Below are 26,668 nucleotides of genomic sequence, written 5' to 3' on the forward strand. Positions count from 1 at the left end.
TATAATTATAGACCAAATACTAAGGTTATGCAGAGGTCAACTAAAGTGCTCAATTTAGTTTGGCCAGTTATGGGCTGCCAAGCTGGTCAATAAAATGCCATAGGGCCAGAAGTGGGGTTTACTATTGCCAGTGTTTTTGTTCACCATATTTGGGGGGTCCCTTTGAATTGGGAAAATTTGTAGCGGTTTTACTAAAATTGGGAAATTAGAATTGTTGCTGTTGTGCTTCAAATTGAGAATAGAAGTGTTGAGTATTATTTTTTACTAAGGTTTAACTTATATGGCTGGATGGCAGATGAACAAAATTTTGAGATATAAAAAAAAAAATTAATTTGGGTAAAATATATACTTTTTATGTGTGGCCGAATACAGGATCCGATTTATAACGAAAAAAAACATTGATTGCTTATATCGAACTGTACATTGTTATACTGTGTATCAACGCAGGCCTTTCCAGGCAACTTTTGGAAAAAATGCAATTAAGGGATTGGGAATTTCTTCATGCACAAAGTCTATTTATTTGGAAAAAACTACTTACACCTTACACTTTATAATATTTCAAATTAGTAGAACAAAATCATATAAATTATAGATTTATACTTTGTTTTATCACATGCTATACCCTGTTTCCCATGTAATACAACCATTACGTATTTGTTTATATTACACATGTGTAATACACCATTTTTAAGCCTTTGCATTGGCTTAGTTTTCGTTTATTGACCAATCGCATTTTGTTACTTTTGCTGTCATGACGTTGCAACGTCAAATGACGTCACGAAATGTAAATAACATTCGGGATTTGTCATTATGTTTGCGTAAATATTTATTTAATTTGCTCATGTAAAAGCATGTGATAACAAGAGCACTGCCTTGCAGGTGCAGACCGCCCATCTATTTTATTTTTAAAGGTGAAGGGACTCTCAATTTCAATCACAAAGGAGGGAGGGTCGGAGTGAAGAGGAGTGTATAGTGTAAGGGTGTGGTCATTTATTACATTATCTTACAAAAATGCGGAAAAAAAAATGAAAAAAAAAAAAAATCGGGGTGGGGGGGTTGGTGGGGTGGGGGGGTTGGTGGGGTGGGGGGAGGCGATTCTTGGGTGCGATGGTTGGACGGTATTTTAAAAATTAAATATTAAAAATAAATATTTGTGTTTTTAACCATTTCCAAAAAAATACTTGGGAGGGGGGGGTGGGGTGGGGGGGGGGGTATAGTGTGATGTTAGTAAGAAGTTATGGCAGTTTTAGCAAAATTTAATAATTTGACCTTGAGAGTCATTCAAAGGTCAAGGTAAAATTCAACTTGCCAGGTACAGTAACCTCATGATAGCATGAAAGTATTTGAAGTTTGAAAGCAATAGCCTTGATACTTTAGAAGTAAAGTGGAACGAAACACAAAATTTAACCATATATTCAAAGTTACTAAGTCAAAAAAGGGCAATAATTCTGAAAAATGACAACCAGAGTTATGCAACTTGTCCTTTTACTGTCCCCTTATGTTCCAAGTATGAAAGCAATATCTATGATACTTTAGGGGTACAGTGGACCAAAACACAAAACTTAACTAAATTTTCAATTTTTTAAGTATAAAGGGCCCATAATTCTGTCCAAATGCCAGTCAGAGTTACATCACTTTGCCTGCACAGTCCCCTTATGATAGTTAATAAGTGTTGCAAGTATGAAAGCAATAGCTTTGATACTGTAGGAATAAAGTGGACCTAAACACAAAACTTAACCAAATTTTCAATTTTCTAAGTATAAAAAGGGCACATAATTCTGTCAAAATGCCAGTCAGAGTTACATAACTTTGCCTGCACAGTCCCCTTATGATAGTTAGTAAGTGTTGCAAGTATGAAAGCAACAGCTTTGATACTTAAGGATTAAAATGGACATAAATACAAAACTTAACCAAAATTTTCAATTTTTTAAGTATAAAAAGGGCACATAATTCTGTCAAAATGCACGCCAGAGTTATCTATCTTTGCCTGCCCAGTCCCCTTATGATAGTAAGTAAGTGTACCAAGTTTGAATGCAATAGCATTGTTACTTTCTGAGAAAAGTGTACCTAAAAGCAAAACTTCACCGGACGCCGACGTCGACGCAGACACCGACACCGACGCCAAGGTGATGACAATAGCTCATAATTTTTTTCAAGGAATAGATGAGCTAAAAAAGATCTGACACTCGTCATTTCATACCATATTTTATTAAACTCGTCCAGGAAATTTGTTGGTAACTCGTTGTCATATCATACCATATTTAAATTTTTTTTTTAAACAAATCGAGATATAAGAATGAGAGTATATATATTTTTTTTTAATTGGTGGGGAAATTGGGGAAGAAAAATCACTTTTTTTTTTTTTAACAATTTGGTATGAAAAAGGGACCTGTAAATATGCCAGGAAAAGGTCTGCAACCAGTATTTACTGAACAATTGTTCATGTTCAGCTCTTACTAAACTAGGCCTAAGCATTGTTGAGTTATCATCCGGAAACCATTTTACTATTTCGAGTCACTGTGACCTTGACCTTTTACCTAGTGACCTGAAAATCAATAGGTGCCAGTCATGATCAATGTATCTAGGAAGTTTCATGATCCTAGGCCTAAGCGTTCTTGAGTTATCATCCGGAAACCATCTGGTGGACAGACCGACGGACCGGCGGACAGACGGACCGACATGTGCAAAACAATATACCCCCTCTTCTTTGAAGGGGGGCATAATGAACATGTTTTATAACAACTAACTACCTTTTGAAAACAAAACAAAAGTACAGCTCTAATGCAAGGCATTTTCAATGTTTTAACCCATTTATGCCTAGCGTCTAGAAAAAAGGCCTTGGCAAACAGCGTAGACCCTAATAAGACGCGGCATGATGCGGCGTCTCATCAGGGTCTGCACTGTTTGCTTAAAGGAATTTCTGTAAGAAATATTCTTTACATAGAAATAAATATACTAGACATCCCTAATTTGGGAAATAAATTGTTTAGAAGATAGGAGAGTCCACTAGGCATTTTCAATGTTTTAAGGAGCATGTTGTATGTAAAGATAGTACAAAATAATAGAACCAGTGAAATAAGAGAAAGCATGTCAGAGAGGGATCTTTATGCATGGGTTGGTTGTGGTTTAGGAATGTAATCAGTGTGTGCACTGCTATCCTACCGTTTTAAGGAGCTTTTTGACTGTGTGCCCCAGACCTACCATGGCAATCTGATGACAGAATGTTCCTCCTCTCCACTGGGGGTCCAGAGTTCTTACATTTGAGCCTTGCTCTGGGAAAATGGGGCTTAATGCATGTATGTAAAGTGTTGCGCAATATTAGCCTGTGCAGTCCACAGTGACAAGACTCTCAGCTGGATTGCATTTTTCACTTAAAGGAAATGTCATCTTCGCAAAAATCAAGTTTGTCCCTTATTAGCCTGTGAAGTTTGAACTTTCCGCTTTTCATGGAATTTATCATTTAAAATCAGTCTGCCTTAACAGAAAATCCAGTTTTATTGGAAATTGTCCCTTATTAGCCTTTGGGGATTGCATAGGTTAAACTGGGACAACCCTTCAAGCACATGCATTAAGCCCATTTTAAGTAAAGCGGCACAGGTCTTACCACAGGGACCTGCAGCAGAATGTTGACTTACCACAGGGACCTGCAGCATAATGTTGACTTACCACAGGGACCTGCGGCAGAATGTTGACTTACCACAGGGACCTGCAGCAGAATGTTGACCTGCTCACTTACCACAGGGACCTGCAGCAGAATGTTGACTTACCACAGGGACCTGCAGCAGAACGTTGACTTACCACAGGGACCTGTAGCAGAATGTTGACTTACCACAGGGACCTGCAGCAGAATGTTGACTTACCACAGGGACCTGCAGCAGAATGTTGACTTACAACAGGGACCTGCAGCAGAATGTTGACTTACCACAGGGACCTGTAGCAGAATGTTGACCTGCTCACTTACCACAGGGATCTGCAGCAGAATGTTGACTTACCACAGGGACCTGCAGCAGAATGTTGACTTACCACAGGGACCTGTAGCAGAATGTTGACTTACCACAGGGACCTGCAGCAGAATGTTGACTTACCACAGGGACCTGCAGCAGAATGTTGACCTGCTCACTTACCACAGGGACCTGCAGCAGAATGTTGACTTGCTCATCCTCTCTGCTGGGGCTCCAGAGCTCCTTAGCCTTGCACGGATTGGTGGTCGTGTTAAACACAATCACTGCATTGTTGGGGGAAAGTGTGAAATAAGAGTGTGAAATAAAAGAAAGTGTGAAATAAGCGTGAAATAAGGGAAAGTGCAAAATCATATACAGTTAAAAAGAAGAGAGTGTTAAATAAGAGAAAGTGTGAAATCAGAAAAAGCACTAAATAAAACTACATGTGGAAAAAAGAGAAGTTTTCAGAAAAAAATAAATGGTGAAAAATCAGAAGTGTGAAATAAGAGAAAGTGTGAAATCCGATGAAATACAAAATTTGAGAAAAAGTAAAATAAGATACAGTTTGCGTTAGAAAGAACTAAATGCATTGGTTAGTTGTGGTTTTAAATATCATAACTTCATAGGTTGAACGACAAAAAGTGTGAAATTGATATAGTGGTAAAGACAACATGCTGAAAAGGGAATCATAGAAAAAAGAAAGCTTTGCATGGATTTCTCCAGTAAAAACTAAATAAATCAGAGAACAGGAAAAGCTTAGAGAAACAAGAGCTTGTCACAGTAGTGCCAAATCCCCGCCGAAAATGTGTTTGCTTATAGGACAACATTTGTTTTAGAGAGTAGAATAATATTTGAAAAAACAAATAAAGGGAGATAATTAATTATGCTCCGGACAAATTTACTTTGAAATTAAATAAAGGGAGATAATTCAAACACTAAGTTAGATAGAGTTATGGTTCTTAGTCACTGCACTTCTCCTACTAGCCATCTGTTTATATTTCAAGTTTCAAGTAAATCCCTTTAGTATATTTAGAGTTATGCTCCGGACAAAAAATTACTTTAAAGTTATATAAAAGGGGAGATAATTCAAAAACTAAGGTAGATAGAGTTATGGTTCTTGGTCACTGCACTTCTGCTAGCTGCCATCTGTTTATATTTCAAGTTTCAAGTAAATCCCTTTAGTATATTTAGAGTTTTGCTCCAGACAAAAAATTACTTTAAAGTTATATAAAAGGGGAGATAATTCAAAAACTAAGGTAGATAGAGTTATGGTTCTTGGTCACTGCACTTCTCCTAGTTGCCATCCGTTTATATTCTAAGTTTAAAGTAAATCCATTGCATAGATTTGAAGTTATGCTCCGGACAAAGTTTCGGCCGGACGGACGGAGGACAAGATGGACAGAACCAATTACTATATCCCCTCCGAAAAAAAATTTGGCGGGAATAAAAATAAAGAAACAGCAAAAGCTAAAGAGAAAGAAGTGACAACTGAAAAAGTGTAAAAAGGCAACACGAAAACGTATATCTGAGTCATCTAAGAACTTTACCTGATCCATCGGTAAGCACTGTTAGAAGTCTGCCTTGATGAATGTCATATGAGAAGGAAGTCAACACCTGTGAAGGAAAATATCAACATCAAATAGAAAAGAGCTGCACTCTGTGAAAATGGGGCTTAATGCATGTGTGTAAAGTGTCTGCCCAGATTAGCTTGTGAAATGGGGCTTAGTGCATGTGTGTAAAGTGTCTGCCCAGATTAGCTTGTGAAATGGGGCTTAATGCATGTGTGTAAAGTGTCTGCCCAGATTAGCTTGTGAAATGGGGCTTAATGCATGTGTGTAAAGTGTCTGCCCAGATTAGCTTGTGAAATGGGGCTTAGTGAATGTGTGTAAAGTGTCTGCCAAGATTAGCTTGTGAAATGGGCTTAGTGCATGTGTGTAAAGTGTCTGCCCAGATTAGCTTGTGAAATGGGGCTTAATGCATGTGTGTAAAGTGTCTGCCCAGATTAGCTTGTGAAATGGGGCTTAGTGCATGTGTGTAAAGTGTCTGCCCAGATTAGCTTGTGAAATGGGCTTAGTGCATGTGTGTAAAGTGTCTGCCCAGATTAGCTTGTGAAATGGGGCTTAGTGCATGTGTGTAAAGTGTCTGCCCAGATTAGCTTGTGAAATGGGGCTTAGTGCATGTGCAAAGTGTCTGCCCAGATTAGCTTGTGAAATGGGGCTTAATGCATGTGTGTAAAGTGTCTGCCCAGATTAGCTTGTGAAATGGGGCTTAATGCATGTGTAAAGTGTCTGCCCAGATTAGCTTGTGAAATGGGGCTTAGTGCATGTGTGTAAAGTGTCTGCCCAGATTAGCTTGTGAAATGGGGCATAGTGCATGTGTGTAAAGTGTCTGCCCAGATTAGCTTGTGAAATGGGGCTTAATGCATGTGTGTAAAGTGTCTGCCCAGATTAGCTTGTGAAATGGGGCTTAATGCATGTGTGTAAAGTGTCTGCCCAGATTAGCTTGTGAAATGGGCTTAATGCATGTGTAAAGTGTCTGCCCAGATTAGCTTGTGAAATGGGGCTTAATGCATGTGTGTAAAGTGTCTGCCCAGATTAGCTTGTGAAATGGGGCTTAATGCATGTGTAAAGTGTCTGCCCAGATTAGCTTGTGAAATGGGGCTTAGTGCATGTGTGTAAAGTGTCCTGCCCAGATTAGCTTGTGAAATGGGGCTTAATGCATGTGTAAAGTGTCTGCCCAGATTAGCTTGTGAAATGGGGCTTAGTGCATGTGTGTAAAGTGTCTGCCCAGATTAGCTTGTGAAATGGGGCTTAGTGCATGTGTGTAAAGTGTCTGCCCAGATTAGCTTGTGAAATGGGCTTAGTGCATGTGTGTAAAGTGTCTGCCCAGATTAGCTTGTAGAAATGGGGCTTAATGCATGTGTGTAAAGTGTCTGCCCAGATTTGCTTGTGAAATGGGGCTTAGTGCATGTGTGTAAAGTGTCTGCCCAGATTAGCTTGTGAAATGGGGCTTAGTGCATGTGTGTAAAGTGTCTGCCCAGATTAGCTTGTGAAATGGGGCTTAATGCATGTGTGTAAAGTGTCTGCCCAGATTAGCTTGTGAAATGGGGCTTAGTGCATGTGTGTAAAGTGTCTGCCCAGATTAGCTTGTGAAATGGGGCTTAGTGAATGTGTGTTAAGTGTCTGCCCAGATTAGCTTGTGAAATGGGGCTTAATGCATGTGTGTAAAGTGTCTGCCCAGATTAGCTTGTGAAATGGGGCTTAGTGAATGTGTGTAAAGTGTCTGCCAAGATTAGCTTGTGAAATGGGCTTAGTGCATGTGTGTAAAGTGTCTGCCCAGATTAGCTTGTGAAATGGGCTTAGTGCATGTGTGTAAAGTGTCTGCCCAGATTAGCTTGTGAAATGGGGCTTAATGCATGTGTTAAGTGTCTGCCCTGATTAGCTTGTGAAATGGGGCTTAGTGCATGTGTAAAGTGTCTGCCCAGATTAGCTTGTGAAATGGGGCTTAATGCATGTGTGTAAAGTGTCTGCCAAGATTAGCTTGTGAAATGGGCTTAGTGCATGTGTGTAAAGTGTCTGCCCTGATTTGCTTGTAAAATGGGGCTTAGTGCATGTGTGTAAAGTGTCTGCCCAGATTAGCTTGTGAAATGGGGCTTAATGCATGTGTGTAAAGTGTCTGCCAAGATTAGCTTGTGCACAGGCTAATTAGGGAAGACACTTTTCTTATTCATGGAATTGTTTGTTTAAAGAATTCTCTTGTAATTTTAAGAAAATCCACTCTAGACAGAAGTGTAGTCCCTGATTAGCCTGTGTGGACTGCACAGGCTAATCTTTAACAACACTTTACGCACATGCATCAAGCTCCGTTTTCTCTATATCAACATCTAATTGAAAAGTAGTTTTTTTATAATTGTATATTGCATAGAATATATAATTTTATTTTATTACTCATTAACAATTTTTTTAAAGTAGTCCTGACACAAAGCAGAGTGGAGTGAAATATCTTCGCTGTGATGAGTGAGCAAAATTTAGTTATTTATATAAATTGCAAAATGTTTAATAAAATCATGCAGTGCTCCAGCTAGAATTTGAAAAGGGCAGGGTGGCTTTTTTGTCAAAAGGGCACTTTCGACGCGCAGTATTTTGTGAAAAGGGCACGTTCGAGCGCGCGGGTGTTTCTGGAATGCTTTCTATTGTATGTTAACTTATATGTTATTAATAATTGTATTATTCCCATTTTTTTTTTTTTGAGGGGGGGGGCAGGGCGGAGATTCGGGGGGGCAGGGCGGAGGTTCGGGAGGGCAGGGCGCGGCGCCCTTCGATTTAGGCCTAGCTGGAGCACTGTCATGTGAGAATAAAAATAATATTCAGATTATCATTATTCATCAGTCAATAAACAGTTCTTTGTAGCTTTGATGCATGGCTTTTAATTAACTTGCATAAAAATCCTTGTATTTAAATACCTTCGCTCAAGACTCAAAATTGTAGCCTATCAACCAATAAACAACAATAAATTAGCGCAGTATGGGAAAAATGGTCTTATAACATATGCACCCAGCATAGCTCCAGACCAGCCTGCACATTCAGGCAGTCTGGTAAGGAGCTACCTGTCCGCAAATGAGACCAAGAAACCTTGCATGACTTTAAAGAGGACAAGGTAGCTCCCAACAAGACTCTGGGATTGCGCAAGCTGGTCTGGCGCAACGCTAGTGTTTTATAGTGTTTTATATAATACAAGGGAGCTGGTCTGGCGCAACGCTAGTGTTTTATATAATGGGTATACAGCCCCATTCCCCAAGACTCTGGGATTGCGCAAGCTGGTCTGGCGCAACGCTAGTGGTTTATAGTGTTTTATATAATACAAGGGAGCTGGTCTGGCGCAACGCTAGTGTTTTATTAAATGGGTATACGGCCCCATTCCCCAAGACTCTGGGATTGCGCAAGCTGGTCTGTCGCAACGCTAGTGTTTTATATAATGGGTATACGGCCCCATTCCCCAAGACTCTGGGATTGCGCAAGCTGGTCTGGCGCAACGCTAGTGGTTTATAGTGTTTTATATAATACAAGGGAGCTGGTCTGGCGCAACGCTAGTGTTTTATATAATGGGTATACGGCCCCATTCCCCAAGACTCTGGGATTGCGCAAGCTGGTCTGGCGCAACGCTAGTGTTTTATATAATGGGTAAACGGCCCCATTCCCCAAGACTCTGGGATTGCGCAAGCTGGTCTGGCGCAACGCTAGTGTTTTATATAATGGGTATATGGCCCCATTCTCAATGGAAAAAAGTATTTTTTTTCCTGATTGGGACCAAAAAATTTCCAATGGAAAGTTTCCAAAAATTTCTTCCCTTTTTTTAAAGATCTATGTAATTACCGTAGGTTTCCACGTATAGCGCGCAGTGTTTTACCTCCAAAATTCAAATTAAAAAGCTGGTGCACGCTATACATTGATACAACGCTATCCTGGCTGCTAAATTGGTAAAAAATATGTTGTGTAATCGTAAATAATCAAAATGGCCGCCATGTTTTTTTTCCAGAAAACTACCACCCTATAATCGTACAGACTGAGGGGCCATTGTCGAAACAACAAGACGTCGCTACTGGTAGATATGATTGCGGTAGAAGAAGTTTTGGTCAAAAATAAATTTGTTTGAATAAACTTGCGGACATTTCTTTGTTTGTGTTTTTACACTTCTTTATTGATGAATGCCGATGGGGATTGTTGTCGACATTCCGGAGAGCAGGCAAGGGTAGGTGCGAACGAGGTCTTTTTTGCGGGTAACGGTAGGTGTGAAAGGGGGTCATTTTGCACTTCGTAATTGGCAGATGTTATTGAGTAATATGTGCCACGACTTGTTAAGACGCTAACTGACATTTGAGACACTAATTGACACTTGAGAACGTGAAGATATGCAATTGCATTTTGTGTGTATAAATATTGAACGTTCAACAGTGGTGTACTTCAACAACTGTATCCCTGTCTCCCACGCGACATTCAAATTTACCGGTAATGCCCCTGCTTTCCCCCCGAGGAAAAATCACACGATGAACACTAATTCTTATTTTCTCACGTTTTTCACGAAATGCACATGGACTGTAAATCTTTTGCTAGAAAATTACAAAATTGTAAGAAAAGTATAGTGCTATGCAACCCATGCTCCTAATCATAATGACGCTTCCTATTTTGAATGCTTTATTAAGCTTTCCAATGCCCCGGATTATTGGATTGTGCAATAGTAAATGGCAGCCATTTTCGGTCCGATTTGGTGGTTTTATTGTCTTCAAATAATTTTTTCTCCATTTTTGCAGTTAAAAAACAGCCTGCGCGCTATACATGGGAGCGCGCTATACGTGGAAACCTACGGCATTTAGTTTTTCTCCTATCCATCTCTATAACATTTACCTTAGTAAAATGTAGTATTAAAAGAATTATTTTATTCTCAATTTTGAATCATTTGTTAGAAAAACCGAAATACTTATTTCCCAATTTTAATTAAAACGCCGCAATTTTTTCCAATCCACACGGACCGGGCCCCATCGCAAAACAATGGTGAAAAAACTTAACGCTGGTGGCATATGGTATAAGAAAAATTCACATGTTGCAGCTAAAAATGAATATATAATTCCAAAGTATACCTGGAATGAAGCCATGGGGTATATGATGGTCAGCGTGAGGCCGGTCACTGGTGAAAACAATCGGACACTGCCGTCCTGAAACAAAGTTTGTATTAATGAGCCTTGTTCTGGAAAACCAGGGCTTAATGCTTTATCATCATCATCATCATCATCATCATCATCATCATCATCATGATCATCATCATCATCATCATCATCATCATCATCTCACAAGCATCATCATCATCATCATCATCATCATCATCATCATCATCATCATCATCATCATCATCATCATCATCATCACACAATCATCATCATCAGCATCACAATCATAATCATAATCATCATCATCATCATCATCATCATCATCATCATCATCATCATCATCATCACCATCATCATCATCCTCATCATCCTCATCATCACCATCATCATCCTCATCATCATCATCATCATCATCATCATCATCATCACACAATCATCATCATCAGCATCACAATCATCATCATCATCATCACCATCATCATCACCATCATCATCATCATCATCATCATCTCACAATCACCATTATCATCATCATCATCACCATTATCATCATCATCATCAACATCATCATCATCCTCATCATAAAATCAAGCTAGATTTTTTATAAAAAGAAACTCAATTTCAAAGAATAATTTCTTGAAAGCAGAAAGAGTCATCCCTGATTAGCCTGTGCAGACTGCAGAGGCTTATTTTAGATGACACTTTACGCATAACAATTAAGCCTCATGGTTTTTCCAAAATGATGCTAATTTGAACTCTGAGCAACCGTAAAACGCTGTGTATAACGTGCACTTTTTTTACCCCAAAATTTAATTTTTAAAATTTGATGCGCATTATACACCACAACAGCCATGCCAAGAGATTTTTTCCTTGTCAGTTACCGAGTTACGGTAACTCACACCGTTCTGCTCCCCGTTATTGTTTTCCAGATTTTTTTGCTTCAAAAAGTAGATGCGCGTTAAACATAAATGCGCATTATAAACAGCGTGTTACGGTAGTAAAAATTTCTAAATCTAAGCACAAAGATTAGAGAAAATTTGAACTGTCTATTGTTATTGCAGAATTATTCAGGCTAGCAGATTACTTTTGTTAGACAGACAATGCTCTAACCTCAGTGGATCCTAGAATTCTGTTTTGATGGCCTTTGTTAGACAGACAATTCTCTTACCTCACTGAATTCTAGATTTCTGTTTTGACAGCCTTTGTTAGACAGGCAATTCTCTTACCTCAGTGAATCCTTGATTTCTGTTTTGACAGCCTGTGTTAGACAGACAATTCTCTTCCCTCAGTGAATCCTAGAATTCTGTTTTGATGGCCTTTGTTAGACAGACAATTCTATTACTTAAGTGGATCCTAGAATTATGTTTTGACAGCTTTTGTTAGACAGACAATTTTCTTACCTTAGTGGATCCTAGAATTCTGTTTTTACAACCTTTGTTAGACAGACAATTCTCTTACCTCATTGGATCCTAGAATTCTATTTTGACGATTTGTTAGACAGACAATTCTCTTACCTCAGTGGATCCTAGAATTATGTTTTGACAGCCTTTGTTAGACAATTCTCTTACCACAGTGGATCCTAGAATTCTGTTTTGAAGGCCTTTGTTAGACAGACAATACTCTCACCACAGTGGATCCTAGAATTTTGTTTTGACGGCCTTTGTTAGACAGACAATTCTCTTACCTCAGTGGATCCTAGAATTCTGTTTTGACGACCTTTGGCTCGGCAGTTCATCAGCCGTTTGGTCTCAGACTCAACAGGTGAGAAGAATTGGTAGAACTGCGAAAAAAAATTATGCACCATTACAAGAGTTCAGGATAAGACGTGTACACGCATCATGGAAAAGTTTAGTAATCAGGGAGCAAAATAACACAAATCAATGTTTTTTCGGTGAAAATCAGGTCTGGTATATGGCCCTATTTCCTATGGAAAAAAGTAAATAATACAAAAACTGCGAGTTTTTCCAATTCAAAGGGACCCGGCCCCATTCCCAGAATGATGAAAAAAATCACTGCAAATGAAACAGACTTGCACTGAAAATACATTTTTGTTCATGATTAATCATAATTGGAAACTGATAACATTATAAACCGTTACACACCGGAAAAAAATTGAATAATTTGGAATGCTTCTGATGTCTTTGTTGTATTTTGTGACAATATGTGGATTGCAAAATATCAAAGGCATGTTGTATTGAACAGCTTAAATTGCTAAGTGGTTTATGCAATACTTTTTTTATCCAAAGGACAGGGGGGGATAGAAAAAAATCATTCTGAAATCCTGCTCTTGTATCATACTTGAGCTCTTAATTACTGATGTTTACATTAATCAATTTTAACCATTAAATGAACATCAAAAAATGCAATATTCTTTGAACAAGTTCCTATATTCATATAAAACCATACATGACAGAATTTTTCAGGTCCAAATCTGGACTTTCCATAAAAAAATTGTTGGGACATTTGACCAAAAAGCGGGACACCTAAAACGATCAATCATTCCACCTTTCTTTAGTCAGTAGTCAGTATATTACTTACAAAAACTCTAAATTTCTGCCCAATATTGACGATAAATGTGTGTTCAGAAGTTCGTGAACACAGTCGTTCTCCATTTTCCGGAAGTAAACACACTCCATAAACTGAAATGTGGGGTATCCCCTTATGCCTCTATTTGACATCAAATCGGTACAGGGATATCGCCTTGAACATATGTAAATCGTGTGACATGATGTGAGCGCATTGAGCACTATTCTTATTCAACCAATCGTAAATTAACTCATAATTAAGATTGATGCAATATGTACAATTTTTTTTCTGAAAATCTGTCGAAAACGAAAGGTAATTTGTGAGAAACATCAATGTGTATTGGTCAGCATTCAATTTGTTTGATGTACAAAATCGATGTTTTAACAGGTTTTATAGCCTTAGGTTGTATAATACACAGGATAATAGTATCGTTGGACTTGATTGGGCCATAAAATACAAACGCAGGTGGCGTTTATTTCTGTATGATGCATCTTTCTATAGCAATTAGTGACCCCTATAAAAAATCAAACACCATGGTGTGAATGCTGATTAAATCAATAAGTTGCCGATAAATCGCTGATAAGGTGTCAAAAACGACACTGGTGCACTCGAGTAGTAGAAGTGGGTTGTTAATTGGGGGCAATAAAGGGATTAGCGATAGTAAGTTTTAGCCAGAAAGAGCTTAAAAAGCGAATTTTATTGTGAAAGAATGTCTGGCATGTATGAATTAAAACCTAATTTTGTAATGCCAAAATGGCGGAAATGAAAGTTATCTTATAAAGAAACTTGGCACCTATTGCGCAACAAGGGGATATACAACTGCAAGTAATACATGGTAAAGTATGGTACTCTAGAAAAAGAGAGTAATATCTAACTGCCAATGTTAACAACCACAATACCTGATTAAGACTGTAGACCAGTATATCCTTCTTGGTTTGGATATAGAACTCTGCAATAGACAGCAGTCCAATTTTGTAGATCTTCTCCCCTACATCAAGCCTCGTGAACTGCAACACATACAACAATTTTATGAGTAGATATACAGTAAACCTCATACTTGTCCCACTAGGCAAACAAGGGTCTTATGAGATATGAGGACAGCTCAGCTCCACTCCAGCCCCACATTTGCTAAGCCTGGTCAGTAACTACCATGTCCGCAACACACAACAATTATATAAGTAGATATTCAGCAAACAATCTCTGTGAGCAACGCTAAGCAAACAAGGGTCTTATGCGATATGAGGACAGCACAGCTCAACTCCAGCCCCACATTTACTAAGCCTGGTCAGTAACTACCACGTCCGCAACACACAACAATTATATGAGTAGATATACAGCAAACCATCTCTGTGAGCAACGCTAAGCAAAAATGGGTCTTATGCGATATGAGGACAGTGTAGCTCATTTGCTTAGCCTGGTCAGTAACAACCACGTCCTCTATAAAGTCATGATTCATTGGTCTCATTAGGAGACAGAGTAGCTCATTTGCTTAGCCTGGTCAGTAGCTACCATGGCCGCTATAAAGTCATGATTCATAGGTCTCATTAGGAGACAGTGTAGCTCATTTGCTTAGCCTGGTCAGTAGCTACCATGTCCTCTATAAAGTCATGATTCATTGGTCTCATTAGGAGACAGTGTAGCTCATTTGCTTAGCCTGGTCAGTAGCTACCATGTCCGCTATAAAGTCATGATTCATTGGTCTCATTAGGAGACAGTGTAACTCATTTGCTTAGCCTGGTCAGTAACAACCATGTCCGCTATAAAGTCATGATTCATTGGTCTCATTAGGAGACAGAGTAGCTCATTTGCTTAACCTGGTCAGTAGCTACCATGTCCGCTATAAAGTCATGATTCATTGGTCTCATTAGGAGACAGAGTAGCTCATTTGCTTAACCTGGTCAGTAGCTACCATGTCTGCTATAAAGTCATGATTCATTGGTCTCATTAGGAGACAGAGTAGCTCATTTGCTTAACCTGGTCAGTAACTACCATGTCCGCTATAAAGTCATGATTCATTGGTCTCATTAGGAGACAGTGTAGCTCATTTGCTTAACCTGGTCAGTAGCTACCATGTCCGCTATAAAGCCATGATTCATTGGTCTCATTAGGAGACAGAGTAGCTCATTTGCTTAACCTGGTCAGTAACTACCATGTCCGCTATAAAGTCATGATTCATTGGTCTCATTAGGAGACAGTGTAGCTCATTTGCTTAACCTGGTCAGTAACTACCATGTCCGCTATAAAGTCATGATTCATTGGTCTCATTAGAAGACAGAGTAGCTCATTTGCTTAGCCTGGTCAGTTACTACCATGTCCGCTATAAAGTCATGATTCATTGGTCTCATTAGGAGACAGTGTAGCTCATTTGCTTAACCTGGTCAGTAGCTACCATGTCCGCTATAAAGTCATGATTCATTGGTCTCATTAGGAGACAGTGCAGCTCATTTGCTTAGCCTGGTCAGTAGCTACCATGTCCGCTATAAAGTCATGATTCATTGGTCTCATTAGGAGACAGAGTAACTCATTTGCTTAGCCTGGTCAGTAACTACCATGTCCGCTATAAAGTCATGATTCATTGGTCTCATTAGAAGACAGTGTAGCTCATTTGCTTAGCCTGGTCAGTAACTACCATGTCCGCTATAAAGTCATGATTCATTGGTCTCATTAGGAGACAGAGTAGCTCATTTGCTTAACCTGGTCAGTAGCTACCATGTCCGCTATAAAGTCATGATTCATTGGTCTCATTAGGAGACAGTGCAGCTCATTTGCTTAGCCTGGTCAGTAGCTACCATGTCCGCTATAAAGTCATGATTCATTGGTCTCATTAGGAGACAGAGTAACTCATTTGCTTAGCCTGGTCAGTAGCTACCATGTCCGCTATAAAGTCATGATTCATTGGTCTCATTAGGAGACAGTGTAGCTCATTTGCTTAACCTGGTCAGTAACTACCATGTCTGCTATAAAGTCATGATTCATTGGTCTCATTAGGAGACAGTGTAGCTCATTTGCTTAGCCTGGTCAGTAACTACCATGTCCGCTATAAAGTCATGATTCATTGGTCTCATTAGGAGACAGAGTAGCTCATTAGTTAGCCTAGTCAGTAACTACCATGTCCGCTATAAAGTCATGATTCATTGGTCTCATTAGGAGACAGTGTAGCTCATTTGCTAAGCCTGGTCAGTAACTACCATGTCCGCTATAAAGTCATGATTCATTGGTCTCATAAGGAGACAGAGTAGCTCATTTGCTTAACCTGGTCAGTAGCTACCATGTCCGCTATAAAGTCATGATTCATTGGTCTCATTAGGAGACAGAGTAGCTCGTTTGCTTAGCCTGGTCAGTAACTACCATGTCCGCTATAAAGTCATGATTCATTGGTCTCATAAGGAGACAGTGTAGCTCATTTGCTTAACCTGGTCAGTAACTACCATGTCCGCTATAAAGTCATGATTCATTGGTCTCATTAGGAGACAGAGTAGCTCGTTTGCTTAGCCTGGTCAGTTACTACCATGTCCGCTATAAAGTCATGATTCATTGGTCTCATTAGGAGACAGTGTAGCTCATTTGCTAAGCCTGGTCAGTAGCTACCATGTCCGCTATAAAGTCATGATTCATTGGTCTCATTAGGAGACAGAGTAACTCATTTGCTTAGCCTGGTCAGTAACTACCATGTCCGCTATAAAGTCATGATTCATTGGTCTCATTAGAAGACAGTGTAGCTCATTTGCTTAGCCTGGTCAGTAACTACCATGTCCGCTATAAAGTCATGATTCATTGGTCTCATTAGGAGACAGAGTAGCTCATTTGCTTAACCTGGTCAGTAGCTACCATGTCCGCTATAAAGTCATGATTCATTGGTCTCATTAGGAGACAGTGCAGCTCATTTGCTTAGCCTGGTCAGTAGCTACCATGTCCGCTATAAAGTCATGATTCATTGGTCTCATTAGGAGACAGAGTAACTCATTTGCTTAGCCTGGTCAGTAGCTACCATGTCCGCTATAAAGTCATGATTCATTGGTCTCATTAGGAGACAGTGTAGCTCATTTGCTTAACCTGGTCAGTAACTACCATGTCTGCTATAAAGTCATGATTCATTGGTCTCATTAGGAGACAGTGTAGCTCATTTGCTTAGCCTGGTCAGTAACTACCATGTCCGCTATAAAGTCATGATTCATTGGTCTCATTAGGAGACAGAGTAGCTCATTAGTTAGCCTAGTCAGTAACTACCATGTCCGCTATAAAGTCATGATTCATTGGTCTCATTAGGAGACAGTGTAGCTCATTTGCTAAGCCTGGTCAGTAACTACCATGTCCGCTATAAAGTCATGATTCATTGGTCTCATAAGGAGACAGAGTAGCTCATTTGCTTAACCTGGTCAGTAGCTACCATGTCCGCTATAAAGTCATGATTCATTGGTCTCATTAGGAGACAGAGTAGCTCGTTTGCTTAGCCTGGTCAGTAACTACCATGTCCGCTATAAAGTCATGATTCATTGGTCTCATAAGGAGACAGTGTAGCTCATTTGCTTAACCTGGTCAGTAACTACCATGTCCGCTATAAAGTCATGATTCATTGGTCTCATTAGGAGACAGAGTAGCTCGTTTGCTTAGCCTGGTCAGTTACTACCATGTCCGCTATAAAGTCATGATTCATTGGTCTCATTAGGAGACAGTGTAGCTCATTTGCTAAGCCTGGTCAGTAGCTACCATGTCCGCTATAAAGTCATGATTCATTGGTCTCATTAGGAGACAGAGTAGCTCGTTTGCTTAGCCTGGTCAGTTACTACCATGTCCGCTATAAAGTCATGATTCATTGGTCTCGTTAGGAGACAGTGTAGCTCATTTGCTTAACCTGGTCAGTAGCTACCATGTCGGCTATAAAGTCATGATTCATTGGTCTCATTAGGAGACAGTGTAGCTCATTTGCTTAACCTGGTCAGTAGCTACCATGTCTGCTATAAAGTCATGATTCATTGGTCTCATTAAGAGACAGAGAAGCTCATTTTCTTAGCCTGGTCAGTAACTACCATGTCCGCTATAAAGTCATGATTCATTGGTCTCATTAGGAGACAGTGTAGCTCATTTGCTAAGCCTGGTCAGTAGCTACCATGTCCGCTATAAAGTCATGATTCATTGGTCTCATTAGGAGACAGAGTAGCTCATTTGCTTAGCCTGGTCAGTAACTACCATGTCCGCTATAAAGTCATGATTCATTGGTCTCATTAAGAGACAGTGTAGCTCATTTGCTTAACCTGGTCAGTAGCTACCATGTCCCCTATAAAGTCATGATTCATTGGTCTCATTAGGAGACAGAGTAGCTCATTTGCTTAGCCTGGTCAGTTGCTACCATGTCCGCTATAAAGTCATGATTCATTGGTCTCATTAGGAGACAGTGTAGCTCATTTGCTTAACCTGGTCAGTTGCTACCATGTCCGCTATAAAGTCATGATTCATTGGTCTCATTAGGAGACAGTGTAGCTCATTTGCTTAGCCTGGTCAGTAACTACCATGTCCGCTATAAAGTCATGATTCATTGGTCTCATTAGGAGACAGTGTAGCTCATTTGCTTAGCCTGGTCAGTAACTACCATGTCCGCTACAAAGTCATGATTCATTGGTCTCATTAGGAGACAGTGTAGCTCATTTGCTTAACCTGGTCAGTAGCTACCATGTCCGCTATAAAGTCATGATTCATTGGTCTCATTAGGAGACAGTGTAGCTCATTTGCTTAACCTGGTCAGTAACAACCATGTCTGCTATAAAGTCATGATTCATTGGTCTCATTGGGAGACAGAGTAGCTCATTTGATTAACCTGGTCAGTAGCTACCATGTCCGCAATAAAGTCATGATTCATTGGTCTCATTAGGAGACAGTGTAGCTCATTTGCTTAACCTGGTCAGTAACTACCATGTCCGCTATAAAGTCATGATTCATTGGTCTCATTAGGAGACAGAGTAGCTCATTTGCTTAACCTGGTCAGTAGCTACCATGTCCGCTATAAAGTCATGATTCATTGGTCTCATTAGGAGACAGTGTAGCTCATTTGCTTAGCCTGGTCAGTAACAACCACGTCCTCTATAAAGTCATGATTCATTGGTCTCATTAGGAGACAGTGTAGCTCATTTGCTTAGCCAGGTCAGTAACTACCATGGCCGCTATAAAGTCATGATTCATTGGTCTCATTGGGAGACAGTGTAGCTCATTTGCTTAGCCTGGTCAGTAGCTACCATGTCGGCTATAAAGTCATGATTCATTGGTCTCATTAGGAGACAGAGTAGCTCGTTTGCTTAGCCTGGTCAGTTACTACCATGTCCGCTATAAAGTCATGATTCATTGGTCTCATTAGGAGACAGTGTAGCTCATTTGCTAAGCCTGGTCAGTAGCTACCATGTCCGCTATAAAGTCATGATTCATTGGTCTCATTAGGAGACAGAGTAGCTCATTTGCTTAGCCTGGTCAGTAGCTACCATGTCCGCTATAAAGTCATGATTCATTGGTTTCATTAGGAGACAGTGTAGCTCATTTTCTTAGCCTGGTCAGTAGCTACCATGTCAGCTATAAAGACATGATTCATTGGTCTCATTAGGAGACAGCGCAGCTCATTTGCTTAGCCTGGTCAGTAACTACCATGTCCGCTATAAAGTCATGATTAATTAGTCTCATTAGGAGACAGTGTAGCTCATTTGCTTAACCTGGTCAGTAACTACCATGTCCGCTATAAAGTCATGATTCATTGGTCTCATTAGGAGACAGAGTAGCTCATTTGCTTAACCTGGTCAGTAACTACCATGTCCGCTATAAAGTCATGATTCATTGGTCTCATTAGGAGACAGTGTAGCTCATTTGCTTAGCCTGGTCAGTAGCTACCATGTCAGCTATAAAGTCATGATTCATTGGTCTCATTAGGAGACAGTGTAGCTCATTTGCTTAACCTGGTCAGTAGCTACCATGTCCGCTATAAAGTCATGATTCATTGGTCTCATTAGGAGACAGTGTAGCTCATTTGCTTAACCTGGTCAGTAACTACCATGTCTGCTATAAAGTCATGATTCATTGGTCTCATTAGGAGACAGTGTAGCTCATTTTCTTAGCCTGGTCAGTAACTACCATGTCCGCTATAAAGTCATGATTCATTGGTCTCATTAGGAGACAGAGTAGCTCATTAGTTAGCCTAGTCAGTAACTACCATGTCCGCTATAAAGTCATGATTCATTGGTCTCATTAGGAGACAGTGTAGCTCATTTTCTTAACCTGGTCAGTAACTACCATGTCCGCTATAAAGTCATGATTCATTGGTCTCATTAGGAGACAGAGTAGCTCATTTGCTAAACCTGGTCAGTAACTACCATGTCCGCTATAAAGTCATGATTCATTGGTCTCATTAGGAGACAGAGTAGCTCATTTGCTTAACCTGGTCAGTAGCTACCATGTCTGCTATAAAGTCATGATTCATTGGTCTCATTAGGAGACAGTGTAGCTCATTTGCTTAACCTGGTCAGTAACTACCATGTCCGCTATAAAGTCATGATTCATTGGTCTCATTAGGAGACAGAGTAGCTCATTTGCTTAACCTGGTCAGTAGCTACCATGTCCGCTATAAAGTCATGATTCATTGGTCTCATTAGGCGACAGTGTAGCTCATTTGCTTAACCTGGTCAGTAGCTACCATGTCCGCTATAAAGTAATGATTCATTGGTCTCATTAGGAGACAGTGTAGCTCATTTGCTTAACCTGGTCAGTAGCTACCATGTCCGCTATAAAGTCATGATTCATTGGTCTCATTAGGAGACAGAGTAGCTCATTTGCTTAGCCTGGTCAGTAGCTACCATGTCCGCTATAAAGTCATGATTCATTGGTCTCATTAGGAGACAGTGTAGCTCATTTGCTTAACCTGGTCAGTAACTACCATGTCCGCTATAAAGTCATGATTCATTGGTCTCATTAGGAGACAGTGTAGCTCATTTGCTAAGCCTGGTCAGTAGCTACCATGTCCGCTATAAAGTCATGATTCATTGGTCTCATTAGGAGACAGAGTAGCTCATTTGCTTAACCTGGTCAGTTACTACCATGTCCGCTATAAAGTCATGATTCATTGGTCTCATTAGGAGACAGTGCAGCTCATTTGCTTAGCCTGGTCAGTAGCTACCATGTCCGCTATAAAGTCATGATTCATTGGTCTCATTAGGAGACAGAGTAACTCATTTGCTTAGCCTGGTCAGTAACTACCATGTCCGCTATAAAGTCATGATTCATTGGTCTCATTAGGAGACAGAGTAGCTCATTTGCTTAGCCTGGTCAGTAGCTACCATGTCCGCTATAAAGTCATGATTCATTGGTCTCATAAGGAGACAGTGTAGCTCATTTGCTTAACCTGGTCAGTAACTACCATGTCTGCTATAAAGTCATGATTCATTGGTCTCATTAGGAGACAGAGTAGCTCATTTGCTTAACCTGGTCAGTAACTACCATGTCCGCTATAAAGTCATGATTCATTGGTCTCATTAGGAGACAGAGTAGCTCGTTTGCTTAGCCTGGTCAGTAACTACCATGTCCGCTATAAAGTCATGATTCATTGGTCTAATTAGGAGACAGTGTAGCTCATTTGCTTAGCCTGGTCAGTAACTACCATGTCCGCTATAAAGTCATGATTCATTGGTCTCATAAGGAGACAGAGTAGCTCATTTGCTTAGCCTAGTCAGTAACTACCATGTCAGCTATAAAGTCATGATTCATTGGTCTCATTGGGAGACAGAGTAGCTCATTTGCTTAACCTGGTCAGTAACTACCATGTCCGCTATAAAGTCATGATTCATTGGTCTCATTAGGAGACAGAGTAGCTCGTTTGCTTAGCCTGGTCAGTAACTACCATGTCCGCTATAAAGTCATGATTCATTGGTCTCATAAGGAGACAGAGTAGCTCATTTGCTTAGCCTAGTCAGTAACTACCATGTCCGCTATAAAGTCATGATTCATTGGTCTCATTAGGAGACAGTGTAGCTCATTTGCTTAACCTGGTCAGTAGCTACCATGTCCGCTATAAAGTCATGATTCATTGGTCTCATTAGGAGACAGAGTAGCTCCTGATCAGCCTGGGCATAAGCACAGGCTGGTCTGCCATTACTCTGGCAGCATATGGCACAAGACAAAAAACTTGCAAACCCTCAAGAAGTCACAAGTTTGTCAAATGAAATTTGCTCGCTAAACATGCTTCAATAAAATCTTCGAAAATTGTTCATTGCTTGTTGGAAAAAAAACATTCTCAAGGGGCAGGCAGGGCGATAATATTCGGTTGAAAAATTAGATGGGATCGGTCAGATGGCAGTTTGCCCTTCATGGCCCTACTGAAAAATTACTAGCTCAAACAGTCATGTCTGTTTATGTTTTAGGTGAGCCCTTGAGGCTTTTGCTCTCTGAGTCTGAAAATTTAGCCATCATTTATATTTTGAAAACACACCCATGTTGATAAGAAAGCAATACTCAAAGTCAAGCATGGCCTACTTTTAGCAAAAAAAAACTACTAATGTTTTCGGGATGCATTCTTTTTATAAACAAAAATAGCTCACATTGATTAACCACTTTGTCTCAATTCGAAAAATGAAAACAACAACAAAAATACTTACAATCTGTAATAATCAAAAGCAATGATGAACTTCTTTTACATCAAAAACTGCTTATATTTTTGGATAACCAAATATTATATATTTACCATTGAAAAACTCACTCTGATGGACTAATTTTTTCCCTTTAAAAAAAACAACAACACTCATTCCTGATATATTCCCCCTAAAAAGGCTTTAAAAAAGAAGAGATATTTTATAAATGGACTACTTATCAACAATTGTTAAAAACTAATAATACTCAGAATCTGCTTCGCCTTCTCTTTAAAAACAAAATCTAGAGCTTTGTCACAGATGTGATGAATACCCCCACATGCCGCATTGACACAGACTATTTTGCATGTTGTCTTCACAAAAAACAGCTGACCCCATGCTCAATGTTTAAAACGCACTAAGTGACCCCGTGACCTAGTTTTTGACCCGGCATAACCCATATTCGAACTTGACCTAGACATCATCTAGATACATCTGACCAAGTTTGGTGAAGCTCTGATGAAAACTACTTGAATTAGACAGTGGAATCCATGCTCAATGTTTTTAAACGCACTAAGTGACCCCATGACCTAGTTTTTTACCCGGTATTACCCATATTCGAACTTGACCTTATCATCTAGATACAACATCAGTGTTCTCCGGAAGCACCGGCGGCCGGCGATTTCGCCGGCTACTGACAGTCTAGGCGCCGGCTACTTTCCCAAAAAATATCAATTGGAAACGGCGCAAAAAACGCCCGTTTTAATTCCAGTTGTGACGCGATTTTTCAATTTCGTCTTTCTATTAACTAATCGGATGTTTCTATTCTAATGCGCGTTAATTTGGCGCCGAACAGGAAGAAGCACGGATAAAACCGATCGATACAGTACACTCCACGCGTTTTCCCCAATTTCTCTCGCTTCTCCGCGGGCAGTGACCTGGAGGGAGATTAAGAAAATCCCGCGATACGCGGCGTTTGCATGATTTTGGACGCGGCGGTTAACGATCGGCAAAATTGATAAGCCGACGCGGCGGCCCTCGGCGTTGGCAACGCGGGGGAAACTCCGCGTTTAACGAGATAACGATCAATTTAACGTTGTTTGACTTCCTGATTTTCAAATAAAATTACATTTATTACAAGTACATACATGTAGTATAATATATACAATTAAAAAAAAACAACCAAGATAGATCGATCCCGACGTGGCTGTAGAAGTAGTTGTTGTTGTATAGAAAACTCGTTGATTTACGACAAAAAAAGCGTCGTCTTTTAACTGATACTTACCAATTAATATAATCACAGTTTGCAACATTGTTTTTATTTTGATAATTTAATCCAAAGTTTTCATGTTAGCAGGTGTTTTTTCTATACTGAACATGTAGACAAATGACCGAGGACCCTATTAAAAGTCTCGCAAAAATTCGCAATATGTGTGAATTGACAGTTTGACGTCATGAAAGAAAAACCGCTTCATGTCTGAAGGCATGAAAAACACACTGTTCTCGCCGACAAAATTGGCTTCCTTTGTTTGGCAATCAACACGCTAAACCAATGGGGTGTTTATAACTCAATAGCAACTGTCGAAATATGTAACTGCACCAATCGCACATTCTCGGCCCTTTCCGTCAAACATCGGATAAGTACGATTATGATAATCTGCGAGGGGTACCGAATGGTAACTGCACGTGCTTAGCTCCGCCTTTCGAATCTTTTGCAGGAAACAAAGGGTGGAGTTTAACAGTTAATTGAACACGTGTTATACGAAAAGTTGAGTCCTGAATGGCCGAAATTACTTGGTCTAAGCTTTGACACAACAAATAAATCTATCTCGGATTTTCCGACAAAGGCCATTTTCCCAACTTTTTGTACAGTTACTAATAATGGCGTCCGCGTGTTTACGAAATTCGAAACACACTCATCTTAAATAACGGTGTCTTGTTGGATAATTACTGGATTTTATTTTATTTTTTTGGTATGCCCAGTTGCACACTGCTAACGCGGTGTTGCGCGGCGGTCACTGATAAGAACGGAAATCGTCTGCATTTACCGACTTGGCTAAAGTAATACACGCCGCGGGAATTAGCAAACGCGGCGTAACGCCGAGCGTTTTATCGAGTTCACCTCGCTTTCCAGCGCCGCGTGATCACTCGCTAGCAGAAAAAAACCCGCGGAGGGAGCGCGTTTTTTTTGGGAAAACGCGTGGAGTGTACTGTAGTTCGTACAGAGATGCCACCACTGGGACAATCCCTGGAAGAGGAGGACCTGAAAAAGCTACAGAACGACCTTAACCAGTTTGTCCAAGTGCAGCCTGAGCCAGCCCCACAGTTTGGAGAAGCAGAATACCAAGATGCCCTCCACGCCCTTGGCATGGATGACCAAGGATCTGGGCTAGATTCTGACTATGGATCTTCAGATTCAGATTATTAAAAAACAGTTGTTGCAATTTCATGTTTCTTTTTTCAAAGTTTGTGAGTGAGTTATTCAATAAATTTCAAATAAATATTTTATTTTCTATGAAAAATGCTAGGTTACTTCAATCTAAGAAAAACTCCCTAGAATGCACCAGATTGCACCATTTCACTCATGTACTTTTAAAAAAATCCTGGGGTAGACCCCCCATACCCCCCTGACAGGAGGGGATACCCCTCCCGCACCTACCCCACTCGCCACTTCGCGGCTCGTGCACGCGACATGCCGCGTGCTTAGTCACTGGCTACTTTAAAAATATTTCTGGCTACATTAGATTTTATGGAGAACACTGCAACATCTTACCAAGTTTGGTGAAGATCGGACGAAAACAACTTGAAATAGAGAGTGGACACTTAATACCGACCGATAGACCGACCAACAGACAAGTTCACTCCTATATACCCCCCTAAACTGTGTTTGTATAATAACTCACTTAGATGGACCACTAATCTTTTAAAAGAAAACAATCTTATACATACTCACAATCTGCAAAGTGTCAAGCAACAAGATTCGAACAGTGCCACAAAGTGTCAAGCAGCAAGATTCGAACAGTGCCGGAGCAACAACTACTAATTTTTTCATATTCCAATCTTTTCACTCACAAAAAAACTCATTTTAATGGAACTACTTTTGTTCTCTTTGAAGACAACAAATGAAAATTAAAAAAATACTCACAATCTGTAAAGTGTCAAGCCGCCAGATTCTCACAGTGCCATCATGGGAGGAAGAGAACAGCAGGGGATCGTTCATGTGGGCCTCAAGACCTGAGTAACAACGAGTAAAGAACTGGTCTTAACGTATGTGCGTAGAGTGTTGTCCCAGATTAGCCTGCTCTGTCTGCACAGGCATATCTTGGACAACAGTTCTGAGTAACAACGAGTAAAGAACTGGGCTTAACTTATGTGCGTAGAGTGTTGTCCCAGATTAGCCTGCTCAGTCTGCACAGGCATATCTTGGACAACAGTTCTGAGTAACAACGAGTAAAGAACTGGGCTTAACTTATGTGTGTAGAGTGTTGTCCCAGATTAGCCTGCTCAGTCTGCACAGGCTTATCTTGGACAACAGTTCTGAGTAACAACGAGTAAAGAACTGGGCTTAACTTATGTGTGTAGAGTGTTGTACCAGTTAGCCTGCTCAGTCTGCACAGGCATATCTTGGACAACAGTTCTGAGTAACAATGAGTAAAGAACTGGGCTTAACTTATGTGCGTAGAGTGTTGTCCCAGATTAGCCTGCTCAGTCTGCACAGGCATATCTTGGACAACAGTTCTGAGTAACAACCATTTGAGAACTGGGCTTAACTTATGTGCATAGAGTGTTGTACCAGTTAGCCTGCTCAGTCTGCACAGGCATATCTTGGACAACAGTTCTGAGTAACAACGAGTAAAGAACTGGGCTTAACTTATGTGCGTAGAGTGTTGTCCCAGATTAGCCTGCTCAGTCTGCACAGGCATATCATGGACAACAGTTCTGAGTAACAA

General features: G+C 40.1%; 1 protein-coding gene across 2 annotated transcripts in view; it reads right to left on the minus strand.

Moving 5' to 3' along the window:
* The window catches only part of LOC127847191 (uncharacterized), a 214,989-nt gene that overhangs the window by 166,566 nt on the left and 21,755 nt on the right, over nt 1-26,668 (minus strand). For both annotated transcript variants that reach the window (XM_052378915.1, XM_052378914.1), the window contains exons 12-17: nt 25,864-25,952; nt 14,028-14,135; nt 12,287-12,382; nt 10,576-10,650; nt 5,489-5,555; nt 4,125-4,225 (exon numbers count right to left, since the gene is read on the minus strand). In XM_052378915.1, the coding sequence (XP_052234875.1) occupies nt 4,125-4,225; nt 5,489-5,555; nt 10,576-10,650; nt 12,287-12,382; nt 14,028-14,135; nt 25,864-25,952 (536 nt within the window). The remainder of the gene's footprint in view (nt 1-4,124; nt 4,226-5,488; nt 5,556-10,575; nt 10,651-12,286; nt 12,383-14,027; nt 14,136-25,863; nt 25,953-26,668) is intronic.

Source organism: Dreissena polymorpha, chromosome 10 (assembly GCF_020536995.1).
Source record: "Dreissena polymorpha isolate Duluth1 chromosome 10, UMN_Dpol_1.0, whole genome shotgun sequence".
In the NCBI taxonomy this organism is placed as follows: domain Eukaryota; kingdom Metazoa; phylum Mollusca; class Bivalvia; order Myida; family Dreissenidae; genus Dreissena; species Dreissena polymorpha.